General features: G+C 39.9%; 1 protein-coding gene across 1 annotated transcript in view; it reads right to left on the bottom strand.

Moving 5' to 3' along the window:
* Positions 1–23,006, bottom strand: part of LOC137844078 (caldesmon-like) — a 190,756-nt gene that overhangs the window by 91,027 nt on the left and 76,723 nt on the right. The window contains 1 exon segment of the mRNA XM_068660045.1: positions 1,181–1,292. Within this exon segment, the coding sequence (XP_068516146.1) occupies positions 1,181–1,251 (71 nt within the window). The 5' untranslated portion in view covers positions 1,252–1,292.

The following is a 23,006-nucleotide window of genomic DNA, read 5'->3' on the forward strand; positions in this document are numbered from 1 at the left end:
TGCCTTTTGGGAGTAGTCGCTGACCAGGTGATGCTGAGTTTTGCAAAGGGAGGTTACTACCTCATTTCTCTTTGGCCACCATGCTTCATGTGAGTTTATTTATCTGCAGGCAGCACTGCTGCTTTCCAAAAGCAAAAAACAAAAATGAAGACCATATTCAAAACTAAACACAAAAATGAGAACAAAATACACTTAAAACCAAGCTGTTTTTGTTGGTTGTTGGTTGTTGTGTTGTGTTTTGTTTTGTTTTTTTAATCATTGTGGTGTTAATAAACTACATCAAATCTTTATATCAAGAAAGAAACTACAAAACTACAAGAAAGAAACTACAAAAGTAGAGCCTGACTTTCTCCCTATTTATTCCAGTGTAAAAATTAGGAAATTCCATTAAAGCAAATGGAACTGTACAAATATGAAAATGGGGTTAAAAAATGTCATTCCGAATATTTTCATGCTTCTTTCATAAATGGACATCATTGTACCTATGTCAGGTTCTGTTCTCATTTGCACCAAAGTAAATCTGTAATAACCAGTAGCAAATGCTGCCCTTTTTGTCCATGTGAAGTGGCTGTAAATAAATAATGATAGGCACTAAAAAGATAATACCAATTGCAAAGTAGTGCACACAAATCACAGATATGCTATACCACATATACCAAGGGTGTTTTATCTTTCAGTTGAGATCCTATAATTTTAGCTGTGTCTAGAAAAAACACACAAAAAATAAAATAAAATAAAATAAAATAAAATAAAATAAAATAAAATAAAATAAAATAAAATAAAATAAAATAAAATAAAATAAAATAAAATAAAATAAAATAAAATAAAATAAAATAAAATAAAATAAAACAGTTCTGTACAGCAAACACACAGCATTTGAGCATGAATTTTCCTATCAATAATTTCATATTGCCATAGTTCATCTTCACTGTTTACATTCATTCATACAACAAAATAACTGGGAGCCAGGTCATTTATAACAGCCTAAGGGATTTAGGCATCAGACACCACTGACTTCTAATTTCTCCCATGATATTAACTAAAGCCATTCGGCATACATTTTTTAGCAAGAACTCTTTGGTTAGCTGCAGCATTCTTTGGAGTTTAAGACAGAAATCCTCAAAGCCACTGCTAATAAAAGTCAAGTCACCAGCACCATTTTCCATACATACTACCTCACCTCTCTGCTTCAAGGCGCATTTCCTCGCGCTTTTGCCTCCTGAGTTCTCTGCGGCGTTCAAAGTCATCCATGGTGGGTGTTCAAGTGTTCAGAGCTCTGGAAGGATCCAAACCTAAAAGGGAGATGACCACTCAGATGAGAGAGAAAACACAATGAATGCATTTAACCAACTGAGTCCACTTAGTTTTGTTTTGCTTTCTTAACTTCACTGTAACAATTTTCTTTTTCTATCAAAAAATGTAACTTCCTCAGTATTGTTGAGATAAACAAGATTAATGAAATGCCTTGTAGGATAAACATAGCCCATGCCTGAGTTTAGTTTCCTAGTTAAAATTAAATCAACATGCTTTAAGTAAGGACTGTATACATCTGCTAGCCGCAGACTAGCTATTTGTAACGTCACAGGTCTTTTCCTACAAACAAAAGCAACAATTCAGCAGGATTTTAACTTTAAGCTTCCAGTTTTTACTGGAAGCAGTAAAAATGCTGCACAAGAGATTTCTTGTTTTCTCTAACAGCACAGATAATGAAAAATTTTGCAAAAGCCTGTCCCCGTCTGTCTGTTCCCATCCCCCCCCCCCTTCAAAAAAGGAGAAAGGAGGAAAAAAAAGAGAAGAGAGAGAAGAGAAGAGAAGAGAAGAGAAGAGAAGAGAAGAGAAGAGAAGAGAAGAGAAGAGAAGAGAAGAGAAGAGAAGAGAAGAGAAGAGAAGAGAAGAGAAGAGAAGAGAAGAGAAGAGAAGAGAAGAGAAGAGAAGAGAAGAGAAGAGAAGAGAAGAGAAGAGAAGAGAGAGAGAAGAGAAGAGAAGAGAAGAGAAGAGAAGAATGAAGGAAAAAGAAAAAGGAAAAAGAAAAAAGAAAAAAGGAAAAATGAAAGGAAAAAAGCAAAAAGAGAAAAAGATAGAGGAAAAAAAGGGGGGGGGGGGGAATGAGGAAAAAAGAAAAAAAAAAAAAAAAAAAAAAGCAAAAAGAATAAAAAAGTCAGAGCTTTTAAATACCACCCAGGAGGAGCCAAGCTACGTATAAATTGTTCTCAAAGATCCAAAAGCAGCAATATTTTTTGCAGATTAATCCATGCATTTTCCCCATGCCCTACCTTCTTTATGATTTAGTCCATGAAATATTTTCCCCTTTACAGTTCTTCATATACAAAGCCTTTTCAGCCTTGGTTTATATCCCATCAAGCCGAGTATTACAGAATTCCCCTGCAGCCCCCAAACCAAAAATGACTACCAGAAAAGGGAAAGCTGTTCTCTTTTTGTCCCTGCTTTGTTTACAGAGCTGTCAGTGGTTAGTTAAACTCTGCCTGGAATCTGGCATTTAAGGCCTGCTCTAAGATTGCTTCCTGTGCAGGGCTGGAGGCCTCAGCTTCCTCTGCAATCCTAGCCTCCACGCTGCACTCGGAGGATTTCCACCCCCCCGGACCCCCCCACCATTTTCCAGCCCGGCAGTACAAGACCGGCTGCAAAGGGAGCGAGCGTGCAGATGCAGACCAGCACTCAAAGGGGTCTCAGTAACTGCTTGCAGTGCGAAGGGAGACAAAGCCAAGGTGCGTTTGGGAATTATTTGAAGCGCTCTGTTTGCAGATATGGATCTGTTTTGCGGCTTTATATCCCTGCCCACCGGTGCAGCGTCCAAGCACCCTCCCCATAAAGTCACTGGCAATAGCAAAGCCTCTCATGACTTAAGGGAATCTGTTGCTTTTTCTGCCCCTTTTTTCAGATGAAAACACTGCTGAGGACAGAGGTTTTGCAAAGATTATTTTATTAGTTTACTTTTCCTGAGGGTGTTTCTCTTTCTCATTTGTTTCTGGATTGGGGGATTTAAAATTTTGTTGTTGTTGTGACTTTTTGCGTGTTTGGCTGGCTGAGGTTATTTTGCAGAGGTTCAAAGGGAATGTTTATTTTGCAAATCTGACAGCAACTTTACCATTGCTGCTCCACTTTTTCTTTATGCACAATTAGACAATATATATAACAAGCAAGTTGCAACAAGACCTTTGTTCAAATCTTGTATTTGCTTAGCCTTACCACTGTGTACCACTTGAAGAGCACAGCACACCACGTCTGCCGTTTTCTCCTGAGAAGGGTTTTCATCTCAGCCTACACACGCAGCTAAATTCCCTTGCTAGAGGGGCTGTAAGTTGCAGGAATGATGTGGCTCCCCCCAGCTGGAAGACCAGGATCAAAGGAGGAGCAATACACACCAGAGAGCAAGTCTGAAGCAGCGCCTGGTTTGTGTGCACAGAGGGCTGGTGACAGCGCCTGCAGGAGCTGAGCTGCACCAGGCAGCACCACTTGCTCTGTGGAGGGCAGTCACCAACAGGGCCTTAAAGTACAGAGCTGACTGCTAGGCTGACACCTCGTGTGCTAGAAACAGAGATTCCCAAACTCTTTTTTCTCTCCCTGCCCAAATAGACATGCTTTGGCATCTGATTTATGTGCACCTTCATCCCTTCTAACCCAGTGAGGTACACCTCTTTCCCACCTCTCCTGACAGGGCTACACTCCTTCACTCCCCAAAAGTCCAGACACCATGTACCCAGTTCCCTCCCCATTCCCTCTGCAAATGTCCCAGCCAACACCTTCAGCCCTGCCCTTCCCACGTGGCCTCAGCACCATCTCTCATCTTCAAAAGCTCAGGGTCTCTTCCTCACAAGGAAAACTGAGGAGGATGCACAACAACCCAGAACTACCGCTATTCTTCCCCCCAGCATCTCTTCCCAGGGTGCAGGTGAGATTGTGCTGCAGCCAGGCAATATTCCCTGGTGCAACAACCTTCCTCCATCTTCTGGGTGCTTTCCTGATGTTCAGTGCAGTTCACATCAGCGGATCTCTTGGGTGCACGTCTCAGGTCTGTTAGAGTGTGCTGCCTCCTCTCCATGGACAGAGGGCCACTTTGTGGCATTCAGATGACTTCCAAGCCAAATCACCTCAAAAATCAGAAGGGTACTCAGGAAACTAAGGTCAGGTTAACACTACGAACTTTAATTAGTGAAGTGCAAGAAGATGAGTTATCAGACAGACAGTCCACTTAAAGAAGTCAGCCATTCAGTGCTGCTCACTGCCTTCCACAAAACAAGTTATCTTTCAGCCTCTATAAGCTACAAGACAATAACTTCATCAAAATCAGTCTATCTAAAAATGTTTCCTGTTTCCACAGAAAAGTTTCATAAAATTGCAGTTTCTCAAAGTCTTCTAGCCTCAGAAGATTCAAGATGCTTATAGATGAAGGTACCAATTATTTGAAGTATTTCCTACAAACTATTTTTGGGAGTGTGCACATTTTGATGTTCCTTTCTTTTTTTTTTAAATAAAAATTGGTCATGAGTGAAAACATCCCGGGTCAAAGCATAACATTCCACATGGCTCCAGGGCCTGCCTTCAGAGACAAATGTGAAAATGTCTCTGTGTCTCTGACCTTCCCAAATCCAGAGAGTTAATCAGCACACAGAACCCATATTTCCTGATTAAAGGTGTGTAAATAAATTATTTTTTTTTATTCTTTGTATCCATTTTTTTTTCTGTTAAACATTTTAAATCATTTGGTGTCAGACCAACAGAGTTTCATTCTTCTCACAAGAGGAAAATGTCCCTAAGAAAACAGTTTCAGATCACATGTAATGTTACACTCAACCTCAAAAAACTACTTCATTTTTATTATAAAAGTAAAAATTTTGGTTTTAGAATTATGATGGAAATTTTTTTTGTATTACCTTTATTTTTTTTCTGATTTGTTAGCAGGCAAGTTTTTAACCGGATTCAACCATAAGTCAACAACTTATAATGAACACTTTTTTTTTTTCTTTTTTTTTAGCAAATAGAAGAAGATATCTGAAACTGTTTCACCAGTTCCGTTCCCTTGATATACACAAACTGATGGAATAGTGGCTACTGGTATTGTGAAAAGGTGCACCACAAAAATTGTCATTATGTTGCTCCTACATCAAAACAAGACTCTAAGCACTATTTCAAACTTAGCACAACTGTAATATTACTGAACGAATCTGAAGTGAACTCTCATGAGTTTCCCACCACCAGACTCAAAGGAGGAACTTATGGAAAATATTGCAAAAATCTTTGGTCTTGCCTTTTCTTTTATATATTCCTCTCAGAAACTCTTGAAGGTAATTTTTGCTGTGGACCTTGGATTTTCTATAGTCTCACATGCAGGGGTCTTTTTAGGGTCCCTCTCTTTTGATTCTGAGATTGAAGCTTTAGGTAACAAGATGTTTGATGAACCCTGTAGTATTTCTGAAGAGATGCTAAGACTAAAAAAGGACAGATAAGCAAAGCAGCTTACCTACAACATTTACCAGCATCATCGCATTACTTGCACCAGAATTATAGTAAAGTATGTGCCCTGAAAATAACACCATCTCCCCATGTAAACATTCTTTATTTCAAAAGCAGTACCAGAGCCTCTGTCCTTTTTATCTCTGCACTTCACATAGTGCCTTTGATCTTCAGTTGACAAGGGTTTATTGCTAAAATTTGTTGAGTTTTTCATTGTCTTGCAAAAAAGTGCTTCCTTCAAGGACAGACACATTTAATTCCTTCTGGTACAAAACACACGCATGCAAATCCATCTCCCCTTTATGCCTCCTCATCCCATGGAAGAGTTTAAAATTGTCTTCTTGCAGCTTTCAGCAAGGTGGAAAATCAGAGGAATGCACAGTAATTGTAAATATATGACATGATACTTTAACGGTAACCAACAGGAATATACTTTTCAATGGCAAAGAGTAAATTGGCTAAGTGGAAATGCACACATAACCACACAGCTATTTAATTCCATTATGAAGAGCTAAATAACCTCCTGCTCTGGCTCAGGTTTAATTCTGTCCTCACCCTGTCCCCAGCAGTGATTACAGAGACAACCCAGCACCCAGTGGGCCTTAAAAACAGATGAGCTAGACTGATAAAAAGGAAGTGAAAATGCAGACTGCTACTCAGGTCTTTAGCCAACGGAGATGCCTTTCTTTTTAGACCTGCCAGTTGCCTTTCCATTACACAGAATGAGCACTCAACCTAGTTTATGCCAGCCTGTGTACCAGCTTCCACCTAGCAGAGCCAAGAAACATCAAGCCAGAGCACATTCCCTAATATAGCACGGCTGCATATTGCACCGGGCTGCAAGCCGGCCGCGTCTGGTGACAGCATTGTGCAAGCACATGCCATCTTGTGTCCCTCCCAGCACAGAGGAACAACTGCAGATTTCCCCTTGGTGGCCTTCAAGCACAAATGGCCTGAAAGTCATGTCCCTTTCCTCACAGCAGGATCGCTCACTGGTCTGGCGCCATGAATGCCCAGAGCAACCTTCACACAGACATGTAGGCAGATGGAAAAATGTGATTGCTGCCCATGCAAGAGAGCATGGACCAGAGCGCTTGCTGGACTCCCCTCTCAGCAGGTTGGCATATCATTCATTAAAAAGTCAGGGCAGAATACAGTTTCATTGGCTGGAGGGGACCAAAGGGACTCGGCCTTAGGTTTCTTTGTAACAGGAAAGATTTTCTGCTAATTTTCCTTTCTCATCTACAGCCACACACATCATCTGTGTGGAACTGTACACCACGTGCATCCCCCTTCCTTCTGCAACCCAACAAGCCTCTCATGTTGAAGTGAGCAAGGTACCAGTACAGACCAGTGTGGCTGTGGGACCATGGTTCTGCAGAAGCTGGTAGAAACTTTAGGACCCAAAGGAAGCAAAGAAAAGGGCTAGATTAGTAAAAAGGATGATACCCAGTTTCTTCATAAAAGAAACCATGACCAGTTCCTTGTCTCTTTCTCTTGCATCCTGAGCAGCTGAAGGCAGGAATGGCACAAAGAGAGATTGCGCTGGCATTTCTAGAACTGAAATAACACAGTACAGAACAGGGAGGGCAATGAAATAGCATGGCCCACTGCCTAGCATCCAGAGTGAATCCAGCAACTGTGGATACTCCTGTTCAGTTCTACCTCTGATTTACTTTATGGCCTTAGAGACCGAGCTTTAGCCAGACTGCCAACTGCAAATTTGTCTCACTGTGGATTTGCAGCATGCTAAAGCACAACCAGGCCCTGGTTTCAGTCACAGGCACTAGATGCATCTGTAACATTAGTACTGAAAAAAGCCACACCCAAAGATAAAGGGAAATTCTTTCTGAGCCTTTCCTACAGATGGGTAAGAAAGGCAGGGCTTCCAGCCCAACTACACGTTTTTTCTGCATACATGAAGCTGGGGCTCTGACTTCTGAGCTGTCCTCACTGCAGGATCAAGTGGTAACACAAAACCCAGTTACTCTGTCATCACCCTCTTTCTTTTCGGTATTCCTACAAAAAGGATCAAGTGTCTCATTAAATCTCAACATAAACTGAGACTGCAAGCAGCTTTGTGAGTTGTACCCCATTAAGTTGGATATCTCATTTTCCATCTGTCTCCATGTCATCTGTCCAAAATCCCTGGCTTGGAGGTGTGGACCTTTATTGACATTTAAAATGTCAATAAAAGAATGGTCAGTAAGAAGCGTGAAGAATATTTGCTTCACTTAGCTTCATGCTACAACATCCACTTTATCTATAGGATAGATATAGGCTAGATAGCACTTCCCTCTTTTTTCTTGCCTCCCTTACCCCAAATGTGATACCAGAACAACTTTGTTGCCCCTTTTGTAGCTGAGAGCAACTCAAAGAGCTACACTCGTTGTCCAAGTGTAACTTGTTTAATCTGGCATCCATGAAATACAGATATGACAAACATTCTCCTGCAATATCTGGGAGAATTAGAGTTCCCTAATCTATCTTCAGTCAAAACAAATAAATCTGTTTTCTATGAAAATCTGTCAGAAAACATTTGGAAATGATTTTCCCCACTTCCCTTTTAATTTTGTATTAGGAGCATTCAGTGACACTCAGATCTTTCAGAAACAAGCACAACTGCATTGAAGTCAAAAGGCAGAATTCAATGGATTGATTTGTCCTTTGTCAGACCTCATATATGCTCGTTCTTTAAACTGCAACATTGGATATGATTGGCAATTGTATAATACCAACAGCAAAGCCTACGTTTAAAGAGGCTTTTCTTTTCTCCATAAATGCTTTTTTGGTTTTTGGTTTTGTTTATTTTTTCTTCATGTAAAACGAGATCTCTAATCACTACTGTAATTTTGGCCAAATATTCAAGTTGACTGCAGATAATGAACTCTTGTACTTATTTACATATACAGAAGATATACTCTATCATATTGTACAATGATTTGCCTTGGAAGGAACATTAAAGACCATCTAGTCCAACCCCCTTGCCATGGACAGGGACACCTCCCACCAGACCAGGTTTCCCAAAGCCCCATTCAGCCTGGCCTTGAACACCTCCAGGGATGGGGCATCCACAGCTTCTCTCTGGGCAACCTGTTCCAGTGCCTCACCACACTCATAGGAAAGAATTCCTTCCTAAATACATATATGTACACACAGATGTGCTCCTGTCAAGCAGCTTTAAGCCTTCCTAAAGCAAACACCTCATTTGGGACTCAAGGCAAAATAAAAAATAGGCCATGTGAACTCACAGCTTTGTCCCAGTCTAGCCTGTGTTTTATTTCATTGGACCAATGCTTCTTTGGACTTCCAATGAAAATTCATCATTAGCAAACCAATCAAGTAAGTGCAGTTCACACTTAGCATCAGAAATAAATAAATAAATAGATATTTTTGGAGGTTTTTCCAAGTCACATTTTCTGAGTTTCTGTTCTCAGACTGCTTCACTTCCATCTACATGGGCTTATCCAAACCACTGAATCTGTGAGGAAAACCCAGTGAACAACCTGGAATAAAGGAACTCAAAGGGACCTTAAAGATCATCTGGTTCCAACCCCCACGTGAATAACAGGGAAACACTGACATGCAGCCTTTCATAGGACGTTGTCCATGCCAGTTCACGACTTGGAACTGCACCTGAAAGGCTCAGGCCTTTAAATATATCTGCTTGGGTAACTTTTGAAACAGCCTTTGAAGCTGTAGGTATCTGTTTCAGCCCATCTCTCATATTCATGATGTAATTCAGCAGTGGGAAAGGAGCACTACACCATCCTGGAGGTGCTAGCAAACACCCAGCTTGCTATTGCTAACACTGCAATATAACAAAATGCATGCAGCAGCAAGACTTATTATCTCACAGCCAGCCAGTTGCAATGGAAAGTTACCATTTGCCTTTATTCCCTCAGGCAGGCTGAGTGTCAGTATGCCTTTTCCACTCCTTTCACTTCCTTCCTCATCTTTCTCCTACTGCAAATTGACATAAGAGTCAGGCAGAGCTTTCTGTTGACATTTGGATTTGCATATACAGGTCCCACCCCCGATCCTCAGAGACATTTGTCTATCATTTCCCATTAGCAGACAAAGGAAGAAACAACACTTAGCTGGGAGCTGCTGGCACAACCACTGGTTCTCATGTTAGAAGGATTGACCCTTGACTCCCCCCTTCAAGTGTCCTCTGAAATATTTCAAATATGTTGTCCCCAAAGATCAGAAGATACTGAAATATTATTCATATACAGGCTAGAGTTGAAATCCTGGTCCTGTCCCTGGCAGACTTCCCAGAGACCTCAATCAGGACTGGATTCCACCCTAGCAGGCCAAGTTCATCTGTGATATATGATACAAAGGATCAGTGAGCTTACCTTGCATGTCAGACAGTGGTATGCTCTCAGATTGTGCCAATATAGGCAACTTCATCCTCTCATACACTTGTGCACACAAATGTAAAGGCAGAATTTCTTTAATTCTAGCAATGCTAATTTAAGAGAAAGAATATTTTTTCTCATACTGTCATGACTGAGGTAATAGCCTCTTCTGCAGATATACAGGGCAGCTGAAAATTGCATCAGCTTTTACTACAGTTTAATGAGTATATATCCTAGGTAATGGGAAAGAGACCCAACCCAGAAATACAAAACACTCTGAAATTAGAGGGATTTTATGTCTACAAAACTGTGTGCTTAGACCCAAGAAAAGATCTGACTTACATTCACTGCACTTGAACACTGGGAAGCAGGTTCATAAGATATCATTCACTGGTTACCCTTATCTCTCAGCTACTTTTACCGGGAAAGACATTCAGTTTCATCATACTAATGCAATCACAAGAATGCCCACATCATGCATTAACTTCTCCTGCAGGCTTTGCCGCAAATCTGTGGCCTGACTGTTGAAATTCGTGGCAATGCTCTGGCGGGTGGCCAGCTTCACATCCCACTAAAATCTCTGAGAGTGGAAAAACAATGCCCAAGCCAACACTTTCCAGCCAGGAGCTGTTTGGTTTTTCATAACAGGAAACAACCGACAAACATCACCAAGAAACAGGTTAGATCCAGCTCAGATGGCCAAGACCATATTAATGATAGGGAATGTATTTCCTCTTGGCCTGTACAAGCAAAGCTAATTTTCCCATCGATTTCTACTAGAGGGGAAAAAAAATAAAATAAATAAATAAAAACACAGAGGCAGGACAAGCCACGGGAGCAGAAAGCATGCAGGGGGCTCTTGCCCAGCAGTGCTAGTGGCCCAGAAATGCAGGCAGATGTGATGCAAGGCAGGGTGTCCTGCCTCATGCACAGAGTAGCAGTCCCAGCTCTGGCAAAAGGTCTGGACTAAAAGCTGAGCAGGCATCAGCCAGGGAAAATGCTGCTCTGTCCAACTGCAGGAGCATTTCTCCTGCACTAGAACTGGCATGGAAGCCAGCAGTAGCAGTGCAGCTCTCCATACTTGCCTTTGCAAGAGTTTCACCCTCCCAGGCACAGAGCTGATCAGTGCCAGCAACCTGTAGCAATGGGAAGTATTAGCCTCTGCCTCCCTGACTTCTCACTTCTCCCACTCCGCTCCCATCCCTCTCATTTGTGCTTTTCTCCTGTCCTACCCTCATGCCACCCCTGCTGACCTTCATGCCCACATGTAATATTTCAACAATACATTATGTGAACTTATCTGTGTCCAAATAGGTTTCACGAACATTTTAGTACACTATTCACACTCTTCCTCTGCATCTCTCGGGCCTTGAATTAAAAAGCCAGAGTAATACCATTAAAAATAATAAAATGTCCAACTAGGTCTAAGGTAAAGTTCCAACAGCAACATTTACTCAGCCAGACTGCAAACTCCACGTGTTTTCTGGAACACACTTTAAATACAAAATCATGATATATTAAGCTACATAGTCAGTCATAAAAAAGTAATAGAAAATAATATGAAGGTACAATGCAGCCAGCTTACTGTGGCTTCATATTTGTATTTTCAACTATTTTTTCTTTTCCTGTTAAAACATGAAGCCTTAAGATTCAGCTCTGCCTAGTGCTGCATGTCATAAACTCTAATGAGAGTTGAGGGCTTTCTGTTTCTTGCTCTACTGAACAAGCAATAGGCAGCAATACCAAGTATTAGTTGTCATCCCTACAGTTTTAAGGAAAAAAAAAAAAAGAAAGAAAGACAGAAATACCTTTAAAGTTCTTTGGTTTGCTGATCTTAGTACTCATCCCTTAAGAGATATTAAGCATTTTGAACCTAAACAGTTCCTCAGGAGAAATGAAAGATAAATACTGAAGGTCCTGTCTGTTGCTCTAGAACTTTAATTAATACATCTTCCCTCCCAGTTCCTGTACATTTACTTTGCAAAGACACTATGTATGTCACCACAATATACACATTTTAGCCAAAAGTTGGTGCTACTCCATGACAGAACATCATGGAAATCTGTGGAAATCCACCAGGAATTAAATCAGGTGCTGAACTTTATATTGGGCTTTTCCAGCTCAAATTTTCAAAGTAATCTTAACAAATGAAACCCCAATTGTTCCATCCAAGTGGCTCTACCAATTTATCTCTAATAAGCAGTACTTCTGTGTCTTTTTAGTTAAGAATCAATGCATGAGGTTAGTGACAGCTTTAAAGGGGTGAGGTAGGGCAACAAAAACCGCAAAGTGTTTTGACAGGAGAAGTCAAACAGGGTGTCACAAAATAGTAGTGCAGCAAACTATTTGCCATATTTGAAATTTAAATCATTGGCCTATCTTCATGCCGGGTTTAGCTGAAAGCACGGAAACACTGACACACCACAAACAACAAGCAGAAGACGGGACAGCAATGAGGCTTTGTTACAAGAGAAAACTGACCAGCAAGATGATACTCATATGCTGTGAATGAGCCAGCATAAAACCTGACACTGCAAGATTAGGATATTTCCAGTTACCCTCATAAGACTTGCACGGAGAACCTGTGAAGTAATCTTGACAATAATCTGACTACCTAGACATTCATGCACAAACGCTTGTTGCCAGCACACATGGTGACTGCAATACATTGCTACATCAGTAAAGTGTGCAACTTTCCCTTCTCAGTGAAACAGCAAAACTTTTAACAGAGCCTCAGATAAACAAGACAGGTGAGGCCCTGACAGTACCCTGTACTCTTAATGCTGAGAGCACACAGGCATACACACTGTCTCTGTATGAATGTGACAAAGGAAAGTTACACTTGAAACCTGTACCAAGAGAAAAAAAAAATCCGTTTTTTAATTTTTTTAGGAACTGTGCTTCAGACAATGTCTGTGTGGTCCAGAAACAAAAATGTTTAATTTTTCTTCAAAAAATAATGAAAAAAATCTCTGTATCGTGCATTATCTACTACCTTTTCCCTAAGACACCTACCTTAGGAACCCGAACCCCTGTGGGGGCTCCTCCAACCTCTCTCTTTGCCATATTAGGTTCATCCAGCTCAGAATGGGAGACAGAGCACACAGTCTAATTTCTAAGCACTGAAAGAACATGAAGCACACTTTTCACAGTTGAGAGACAAAGCTAGGTTGTTTGTATACAAAGTGTTGGCCAAAACCAAAACACAAGGCTGAAAGTGGAGGAAAGACAACTTCCATTCTGTTTGCAAATGCTCAACAAATAGGGAAAGCAGATTATGTTTGTTTACTAAGCAAATTATTTTTCACAACACAGTAACCTCATCTTTAGCAATGGACTTGCTAGAAAAAAATCAGCTGAACTCTACCTTAAAGTTGCACGCCACCTTCAAAATGATGCAACCAGAAACACAACTGCAGTTATGATTGACACATGCACAGAAGCCTCCTCACAGTGGCTACTTCACAACTCACAAGATCTGATGATACAGCAGGGTGGCGATCTGAAAGGATACCCTCCCTATTCAAGGTGTGGAGAAGGCGTTATGAAATCAACAGAACAGAAGGTAAGGAGAAGAAAAGAGGTCTGAGAAAAGAAGTACAATCTGGAAAAGGAATACAGAAAAAGATCAATCTAAATTCCCTATCATAATCTTTGAGAACTTAGAGGATTTTTACAATTCATACCCAACACAGAAATCCTGAAAATAAAGTTGGTACCATTAGTACCATTAAGGTGAACAAAGGAAATAAGTCCAGATCTGAAATTCATAAATAAACATGAGTAAATTGGCCAGATTTTCCAGTGCTTACCTGGACCAAATCAAACTTTACAACTTGTAAATACTGACAAGTGTCACTTTGGATATTACTAAACATAAGACAGGTTGGTCAGCAGTTAAATCCTTTCTCCTTTGCTTTTCTAATGCTGAAAGCAATTGAAAACATGGGACATGCTTCTTGATGTACCCTAACTTTTTAGGAACAAAGTAAAAATGCTAGTTACATAGCTGACACTGCATTTCAGGCACCCATATACCTTCACACAAAATAAGGTAAAAAAGCAAATGCATGAACATTTACAGTCTCATAAAAGACAAGCATAATATATTCTAAAGCAGCTGTTAAATGATATTACTTGCAACACACTGTAAATGAAAATCCACAAAAAGATGGCACCAGTTCTTCTCCTGGCCAAGACTCCTCAGCAAAAACTCATAATGTACATCTTTGAAACCAAATGGAGTCACAAAGAAAATTAGGAAAACTCTGCCCAAAGTGTTGCACAGGGAATATATATGACTACAAAGTCTGAAGGATGTATGCATGCTCCAGAGTGGGCAGATCTGAGCTTTTACTATTTTACTGTCTATGCTACTGCTTTAAGTCTGTATTATTTTGGCATTTGCACTTAAAGAAAAAAAAAAAAAAAAAAAGAGAGAGAGAGAGAGACAGAAATATCTTTGGAGATGACTAAGCAGTTTCTTGATTTCTATTAAGTACCAAAAAGCAGTCCCGCCAATTTATTAATATTTAAGTTTCTACAACTTAATATGAACTTGGTTCCAAGAACTACATAGGTCTCCTTAAAGTATGTGTAGCAATAAGTCAATGCTGTGCCAGCTGGCAGATTAAACAAGCTATTAAAATAGGCTCCTACTGAATTTAAAGGATTGTTTTTCATCTTTTCCCTCTCTATTCCTCTACATCCAGATGTATTATTTAGGGAATATTTTCCAGTCTCAGTAAGAAAAGTAAAAGAAATGCCCTTGGCACTTAAAGAGTTTTTCCTCCAATGTGGTCTCCTGCTGCACTTGGAATTTATTCCATTACTATATGGCTTGCAATGGGCCCAAAATACCTCTGACTATATGAAAAGATAGGAAAAGTGTGTTTGGGGTAGGTACAGTTCTTCATTCAAAAGCAGGGACACCCTGAGGTGACTAATCTTAATGGATCATTATCCTGGAGTGTCATCCCACAACCCACACCCTGCAGCCCCTTGGGCAGGAGACCAGCACTATGATGTGTGCTGTAGTTGGGATAAGCAGAGCATACTCAGATTAAGGACAAAGCCTGGAGCAGGGTGGCAGAGAAGTTCCAGTGTCTCTGCAGGCCCCACAGGACTTCAGCGGTGAGAAAAAAAAATCTCTGGTAAAACCCTGTAAATTCACAGAACTGAGGTCTACAGCATATCGTTTTTCCTTCAGAGGTTCAAATGCTTATTTGAACTTTTTTAAAACTATCTGAACTTCATGACCTAGCAGTATTCATGGGAAGAACAAGTCTAGAATAAACTATGGTATTAAACCAGCTCTAGCGTAATCTGTAGTAGTGCAAGTTATATAATGGTATTTCAAATAAAAACAACCTTTATAATAATATTTCAGAGAAGACCTTTGAAAGATCGGGTGGGGGGAGGGTAAAAGTTTTCTCTCAGTATTTCAGTTCCTGTGTTGTGAAATGAGTTCAGTCCTGTAAACTTGCTACTGAACTAGAAAATCAAAAGGCCATTAAACCAAGTATCGGCACACAGCCAGAAGCTGAGATAGTCAGGTTTGGAGCTTGCCTGTGACTCAGAGCATCTCCTCTCTCAGGAGCAAGAAGCCTTCCCAGACTCCTGCTCAGGCCCTGTCTGGTCCCACAGAGTGAGTGGTCACCTTCCTACCTGGCAATGATCTTAGTCCACGCACTGACTTCAGAATTTGGCTCCATTTGATTTACTGAAATTGTCTTGGGGGTCACAAATCACCCTTGCCCTCTTCTTTAGGGGCAGCTTAATTCTTAATTGCATAAAGCTAAAGTGTAAAAACAGTATTTTGTATGTGTTCTTTGTTTCTAATACCCAGTATCCGTAAGGGGACTCCCTTGCTTGGCTAGCAGTCGGGATTCATTAGACCTTTTATGATGATTCTTTCTGGTGTGCAGATATATGATGAATCTCAGATGTTTAAATACCATATAACAGTGCTCCATTGACCTTGCTGAATACAGTTGGAGGGAAAGAAAGGTAATTTTCCTCAAAGAAATGTTAAAAATGTGTCTCCACTACAGCACAGATGCAGAGGATAAAGGAACTCCAGAGGGATTAAAATATTTTAGATTAATTTGGAAGAAGGCCACATTGTGTAAAGCCTGGTTAGTGTGGGCCTTTCCAATTCCACGCCATATAAACAAACCCATTTAAACTGCATTTGCTAGAAGGAATGTTTAAAAAAAAAAAAAAAAAAAAATCCCCTGAAGTAGTTGTAACTCAAATCACCTCCAGTTCTGAATTCTCTTCTTACCGCCTAAAGAACAAACACATGTACAGCCTAACAAGAGCTTGTGCAGTTGCTGTATGATTCATACTGCTTGAAAATTAAGTCATTTAAGTAAAGGGATCCTGGCATCCTCATGCAAGGTTTTAAAAGTGAAACAAGTTTAGAGATGGTTGGTTCTGGAGCCTACTTCCATACTTTGAACAAGATCGTTGCTTATAGACACTGTTTCCTCCATCAACGTGAGCTCTGTTTTAATAGGGAGACTCAATGTTTTGATATGCTTCATATCCTTTATTGGTTTTGTTGCAATGTTTTTATTCCTCTTTTTTTGTTGTTTTGTTTTTAAATGAGAAGGGTGGGAAATCTTTGCTTTGGTTTTGGTAGAACTAAAGAAAAGTAGAAAGGGAAGGGAACGGAAAAGAAGAAAAAGTAAAAGAACCTGCATTATTAACACAACAATATAAGGATTACCCCGATGTTTAATTCACCTGTATGTGAAAGAAGCAAGTCCTTAGCCTTTACTCATTTTTAAGGACCAAATTTTGCCGTTTTTACTAACACGGACCAGAGTTTTTGCCTGCAGAGGCTTCCAAAGAGACAAGTCACAGAGCATGGTACTAAATAACCATGACAAGTAAACAGTTTCTGACCCTTATGAGTTAATGAAGATGAGAAAAAGGTACATGAGGGTTGCAGTGAGCCAGCAGGAGGCCTAAGAGCATGAAACATTGTGAATCTTTTTGCAAGATCATCTTCTACAAAACAGGGGGCACTTAAAGGGACTTTCCTTATGATAAACTACAAATTGACATGAGGAATACTCTCCTATCTGCCAAGTAAATGCAGGGTGCTCTCCAGTGGTCCCAGTCCTCCTCTAGTTCTTGAAATTGTCTGCCCAAAGTGGACACGAGGCAACTGGCACAGCCAAGACAAGACATTGTTTGTTCTCTCCCAAATACCCGTAACGGATCCAGTATTTTTCACCACTGAATGTGACTGTCATATAGGAGAATATAGCAACTTTTTTGAAGTTCAGAACAGTAGAACTCAGCCGTTTAGAATACAAAATGAGGGAAAATGCCATTCTCATTACATGTACTTGCAGAGAATAAAAAGGTTAATTTAAATCCTGGGATTTGAAGGCTAGCATCCCTTCTCTGATTGAAATTAGTATGAGATGTTCTGCATATGATATTGCAAGAGGTGCTATGATGATTCTGACGTCACAAATATAAAACTCAACTGCAGCTATCATAAGCTTGATAGCACATCATTCATCTGCTACACTGCTACTGGTTCAAGCTTTCCATGTGATCTTTTCTCCTGTAGATTATTAGAGTGCATTAGTGGTAAGTATGTTCTTCAGCATCTCCCACCCGTTTTTAGTCTGATTGTGTCTATAACTAGCACTGTGCTTTACAGATATTTTCAGTTTAATGCCAGCACTGGTGATCATTAGCCTAAGAAACTTCATAAGATATTCTGCTAAATTTTGCTTCTCATCGTTCTAGCCTAAATATTATTGTTCTTAGTACTTCTAGTTAGACACCAGGATACTGATGTCATACCTCCCTTTTTAAAATTACCCAATTGATTCAAATACAGTACGTCTATTATCTGTAACAGTAAATTTTGAAATCTTAATAATGTTCTACTGTCTCTTAGTAAAGTGGCAGAAGTGAGATAAGTTCAATCGCTTAATAAATCACATTTTTTCAGTTTAGATACATGCTACAGCCAATTTTATATTGCCTGAGGTAGTCAGAGGATATGCTAAGGTCATACAGATACACAGTGGGGACACAGATACAAAGTGACGTAAAGTCACTCAAATGTTCTCGCTCGGAGCCATTTCAGTTTGAGTAAGCTTTATGAGCTCTGGAAACACAGAAAGTCCCCGGCTGCTTCCACACAAAGCTCCTCAGGTGCATCAGCTCTCAAGGCGCCTGGCACACATCCTGTGCAGGCACTGGATGCAGCAGGGGAGAAGTGAGATCAGACCAAGACGTGACTGCATGGAGCTGGCTCTTGTGTCCCTGCATCTGCATTACGACTAATTCACCACCTCAATACATGTAAGCTATACGCAGTTAATGCTAACAAGTAATCAGCTGTTGATTGTTAGTTTGTTAAAGACTTTTGTATGTAGGCTTAGTTTCTATGGAATTAAAAAAATAATAATAATAAAAAATCTAGTAAGGAAAAATAGCTGGTGGGAATCAATCAATAAAAAATAATAAATGAAACTAAATTTTACTTTGAGATTTGTGATTTCAGTTTTGCAGACTTTTCTTGGGTTCACCTTTTCAACGTTTTCTTTGTGCTTGTAAAGAAAATAGCACTTAGATTATGCTCCATTTTAACACAAGGAAAAAACATGACAGAGATTTGTCTTTAAGTGATAAAACTAGCAAAAATAGAACACTTATGATAACCCTGCCTTTGAAAAACATCAGGAAAAAGCTCCCCCAAGCTCCACAAACATGTTGCAGACTGCACATGTCACATAACTATGGACTACAATTTTTTGCCTGAGGCTCCCACATTTAACAAAGGGAAACACTGCTTTCAACAAAAGATGCTATTCTAGTTATGTGCCCTTTTACCCTGTCAGAGAAACAGCTGGTATCATAAAGTCACAGCTAATTTGTATCATGTCTGTGCTAACAGTCAGATTCAGTTTGTATCAAACTTTCAAAGTTGGACTTAATACCAGTTGATGGATGACAGCTTTTCTTGCTTTCCCCTTCTCAAAACATATTTAAACATTGCCCCACATAAAAATCCCCAAAATTCAAAATGCAAATGGAATCCTTAATGTATCACATAACAGGAATATACAAAAATGTTTAAAATTAACAAGTTAAAATTCCTGAAGACGGTGAGAAAGTTACACCAACATTTCTGAAGATCTGTGACAAATAAATAGAGCTGTAAGACAGACATGTGGGTACCAAGTGTAGCAGAAAAGAATTTTCTCCAAAAAAAAAAAAATCACTTGCCTCAGGTAATCTTTTGCATTTTGGGGTATCTGTTCTCCTAAAAATATTTCAGCCTGCCTGCAGAGACTTTAAGGGCTTTTTCAAGGTCAGCACTCAATTCAGGGAAGGCCAATTTTACTTTTCTTTCTTTTTTATTTTTTTTTAAGGGACCTGTTTCTCATTTACACTATTAAATGTCATCTAGTCTCATTTTAAGATCCCCAAATGCCTGAGCTGTGTAAAGGGACTTTAGTGGAAGTGAGAGTCAGTCCAAAGACTTAACAGCTCCAAACCCACAGCGCTCATGTGAGAAAGAGCTGCAAAGATCAGGCTCTTCTTGGAAAACAGACATAGGGGAACTTCCAGACATCGGAGAGTTCAAGCTCAGTTCAGATAAATATCTAACAGCGCTGGTGCACTTCTGAGGCTATCCTCCACAGCACCTGAGTCTACAACACTAGCTTCAGACAAGATATTCCTTTGAGACTTCATATACTTCCTGTTTCCCAATGACCTAGAAGTATTTGACCAAGCCTCTTTCCTCCCATAATCCAAAACCATCATCAAAATGTATACAAGATCTCACAACATCCTGAGAACAGGGAAATACTGTTTTGGTGTGGGTTTTTTGATTGTTTTGATAATGCTGTGCAGTAATATGATTATTGGGGTTCTGAACAATTGTCCCTGGGTATCTGAGAGATCTAAGTACTCCAAGTGAACCATATCCCCGGCAAGTTCAAAGCAGCAGTATCAGTAATGCAGTTTTTAGGTGGCAGAAGAGCTCATTGCAACTGAGCTAAGAAAGAGCAGTTGTCAATGAAGAGTGAAGAATCCCAGCTCCCAGCCTATCTTTCCCTCAGTGCATGCATTTCCTGCCTTAGAAGGTTAATATTGCACAGAAGACAGTAAGATACAGCTTCTGCTGTGCCTAAGCTGTGCTTGGCACTGCTTTCTGAAGGACTCCTTGCCAGCTAACAGAGCCAAAGCACAGCATGCTCCTGCCACATCCTCTCCAGCGAGCTATATCTGCTCCCTACCTACTGGGAAGATGCAGATAATCAACTCCACTCCCTTCACTCCGAGCACAGCAGTGAATCTGCCCCTACATATGATCCTTGTGCTTGTTCAGATTTTTTCTTCTGTTCTTAAACCTCTGTCTGGCAAGGCACGATTTATTAGAAGCAGATTTCTCTTCCACTACTCAGTGCGTCAGTTTTACAATTCCTAGGTGGTGTAATTCCTGGAAAATAAAAAATGTTCTTCATCCAAAATTTTGGATGAGTCACAGCAGGTTTACTTGTTTTGGTTCACCCTCAAATGAAGCATAACTTTATACATCTAAATGATGCTCTGGTTTTGTTTCAGCTGCAAATTTATTTCAAGCGATAAGACTTTCCTAGAAAATGATATGCACAAACGGGGCTCAGCAACCACTGAATGGCAGTCATCACATTTTTCTGGGACTGTGGATTGCATCAGGAAGAAAGACGCTATTACTTTCTAGGCTTGATCCACTGGTATTAAACTAAACAAAACTCCAAACAGTAGGCTTTTATAGCTTTTCAAGAATGCAATGCTACACAAAAACTAGCAGGTTCTCATCATATCAAAAAATGTCCCAGCTGCAAGTAGAGGTTGCCTGAAGTTCCAAAAACTATGGGGAAACTCAAACAAGGTTTAGTGCTGCATCTCCATACAGCAGACGATAGATGAGAGAAAGAAGACCCTACATTCATCTTGGTGTAACTCACCACAATCAAGCCACAGAAATATTAGGCTTTGGAGACTATACAGAAATGCCTTCAGTTCTGAATATCAATGAGAAAAGATGACCAAAACCTTTCTTACACAATGTTTCCCAATGGAAAGTATCTTGCTTTAACAAAATGTACATTTCCAAACAAGATAAAAACCAGTCATCATTAGCCAGTGACTTTGAACCTTAACCTTATACAGTATCACTTCTTTTTGAAAGCAATTTATACAAGCACATCACAATTTGTTTTCCAAAGTCAGACATAGCTGTACTCAAGAATAAACAGAAGAGTTACAGAACTGTCACATTAATACTAAACTATATTAATGCATTTTATACTCAGATAAAGAGATGTGCTTTGCTTCCAGTACTTTATGGTGATAATACTTGTCTTTTCTTTTCCAAATGGTCCACACCATTTGCTTTAATGTTTTTTCTAAAGGCAACTACTGGTGTTTTTTATGGTATTTACATTCATGTCCCCTAGAGACCATCCTCCCATTGGCCCAGATTTACAGTTTGGAGAAGATTAAATGTGGAAGTTATCATCAGATTTTGCTTTTTCTTCATGACAAGATTCAACCACTTTGACAAGTTCTGTGCAAGTACAATAGTATTTCAGCATTAGACAAATGAGGCTCCACTTGGAGCAGATGAATGAGTCACTGAAGGACAGTGCATTTTCAGACACAACTTGTGCATCAAAATACAGCATCAGATCAGAAACACACTGAAGTCTCAGTTTCAAGCAACTGAAGTGGGTTGTTTCAACATCACAGTGTGCATGCTCAGATGCATCTAGAAGTACAACTCCAGCTGCTGAGCTGTCAGAAAAACTCTGGAGGGCAGTCAGTGCTCTTTGCATGTCCTATTCTAAGCAATAGGGTAGAGAACACTTGCATTTCTAATCTCACTGATTTTTGGAAAAAATATCTTCCCTCTCCTTGGGTCAAATTTTTAAGGAATTTAGGTACCTTATGAAGGTACCACCCAAGAAAGAATGCAGGAACTTAAATTCAGTGATCTCACTGGAAGAATCCTTTCATGGGAAATTTTAGAATGTTTAGTCTCATTCTGAATCAGAAAATTCCTAATTTAGGAATATCAAAATTTCTGTCTGCAGTCTTAAATGTCCCCTCTAAAGCTAAAAATAATGCAGAACTCCAAAAACAGCAATCGGCCTGCAACAATTATTAGTCCATTCAGCACTTACACAAACCTTCTCTGAGGTGTACATAAAGTTAAATTTGCTTCCCCAAGGACAACGACAAAAACAGTTAAAATGGGCCCAGACCTAGCATTCCTGATAGGGGGGAGGCTGCTGGAGATGAAAGGAAATGCAACCAGTGTTCAGTCTGTAGCCATGTCCCTCTCCTCCTCCACACCGCTCTTGCCAAAAAGAGGAAGAATGGAGCAGAGATACATAGGAGGGCCAGGCACATGAAAAGCATGTTCAGCCATCAGTGAGAATAAGAAGCAAAGTGTACCCTGAATTCACTGAAGATGAAGGTACATCAGGGAGTTGCCCTGACCCTGGTGCAATATTTGTGACCCCACCAGACTGCTATCATAGGCATTGCTTAAACTCTGAGCCAGTCTTCTCTATGTCTCCAGTCTGGAATTTCCGTATATTGAGGGGGTGAAGTTTATGTACATTATAAACACTTCCTTTAAAAGGTTTGTGAGCCCTTACATTTTTCGTTGGCTCTGACAGTGAAAGAACATTTAAGAAAAAAAAAAAAAAAAAGGCTAAGTCACACGTGTTGGAAATAGTCAGCAAACATGATTACTTGGACTCTCACAGACCCCCCAGAGCCCACACTTGCTCTAAAAAGAACAGAAGACACAAGTAAATATGATTTAAGACTCTCATAGCAAGCAGAAAATTTGCTGAAACCCAATGAAGAAATAAAAATAGCTACTAGAAGAACAGCCAAATGTCCACAAAATGATTATGGTAAAATTCAAAGATCTCGATTTGAAGATAAAATTAAAAATAAAATCCTTTAAATCTAGTATCTGTTCTAAAGAAAGACTGTGGTGACAGTGGCTCCAAAGGAATAAAAGTCCTGCCCACCGGTTTTGAATCAGCCTCCAAAACGGCAGGCAAGCATGGGGAGGTGGGGGTGTGGAATCTTTACAGAAGGAAAAATCCTTACAGAAGGAAA

This window comes from Anas acuta, chromosome 1 (genome assembly GCF_963932015.1).
Source record: "Anas acuta chromosome 1, bAnaAcu1.1, whole genome shotgun sequence".
In the NCBI taxonomy this organism is placed as follows: Eukaryota; Metazoa; Chordata; class Aves; order Anseriformes; family Anatidae; genus Anas; species Anas acuta.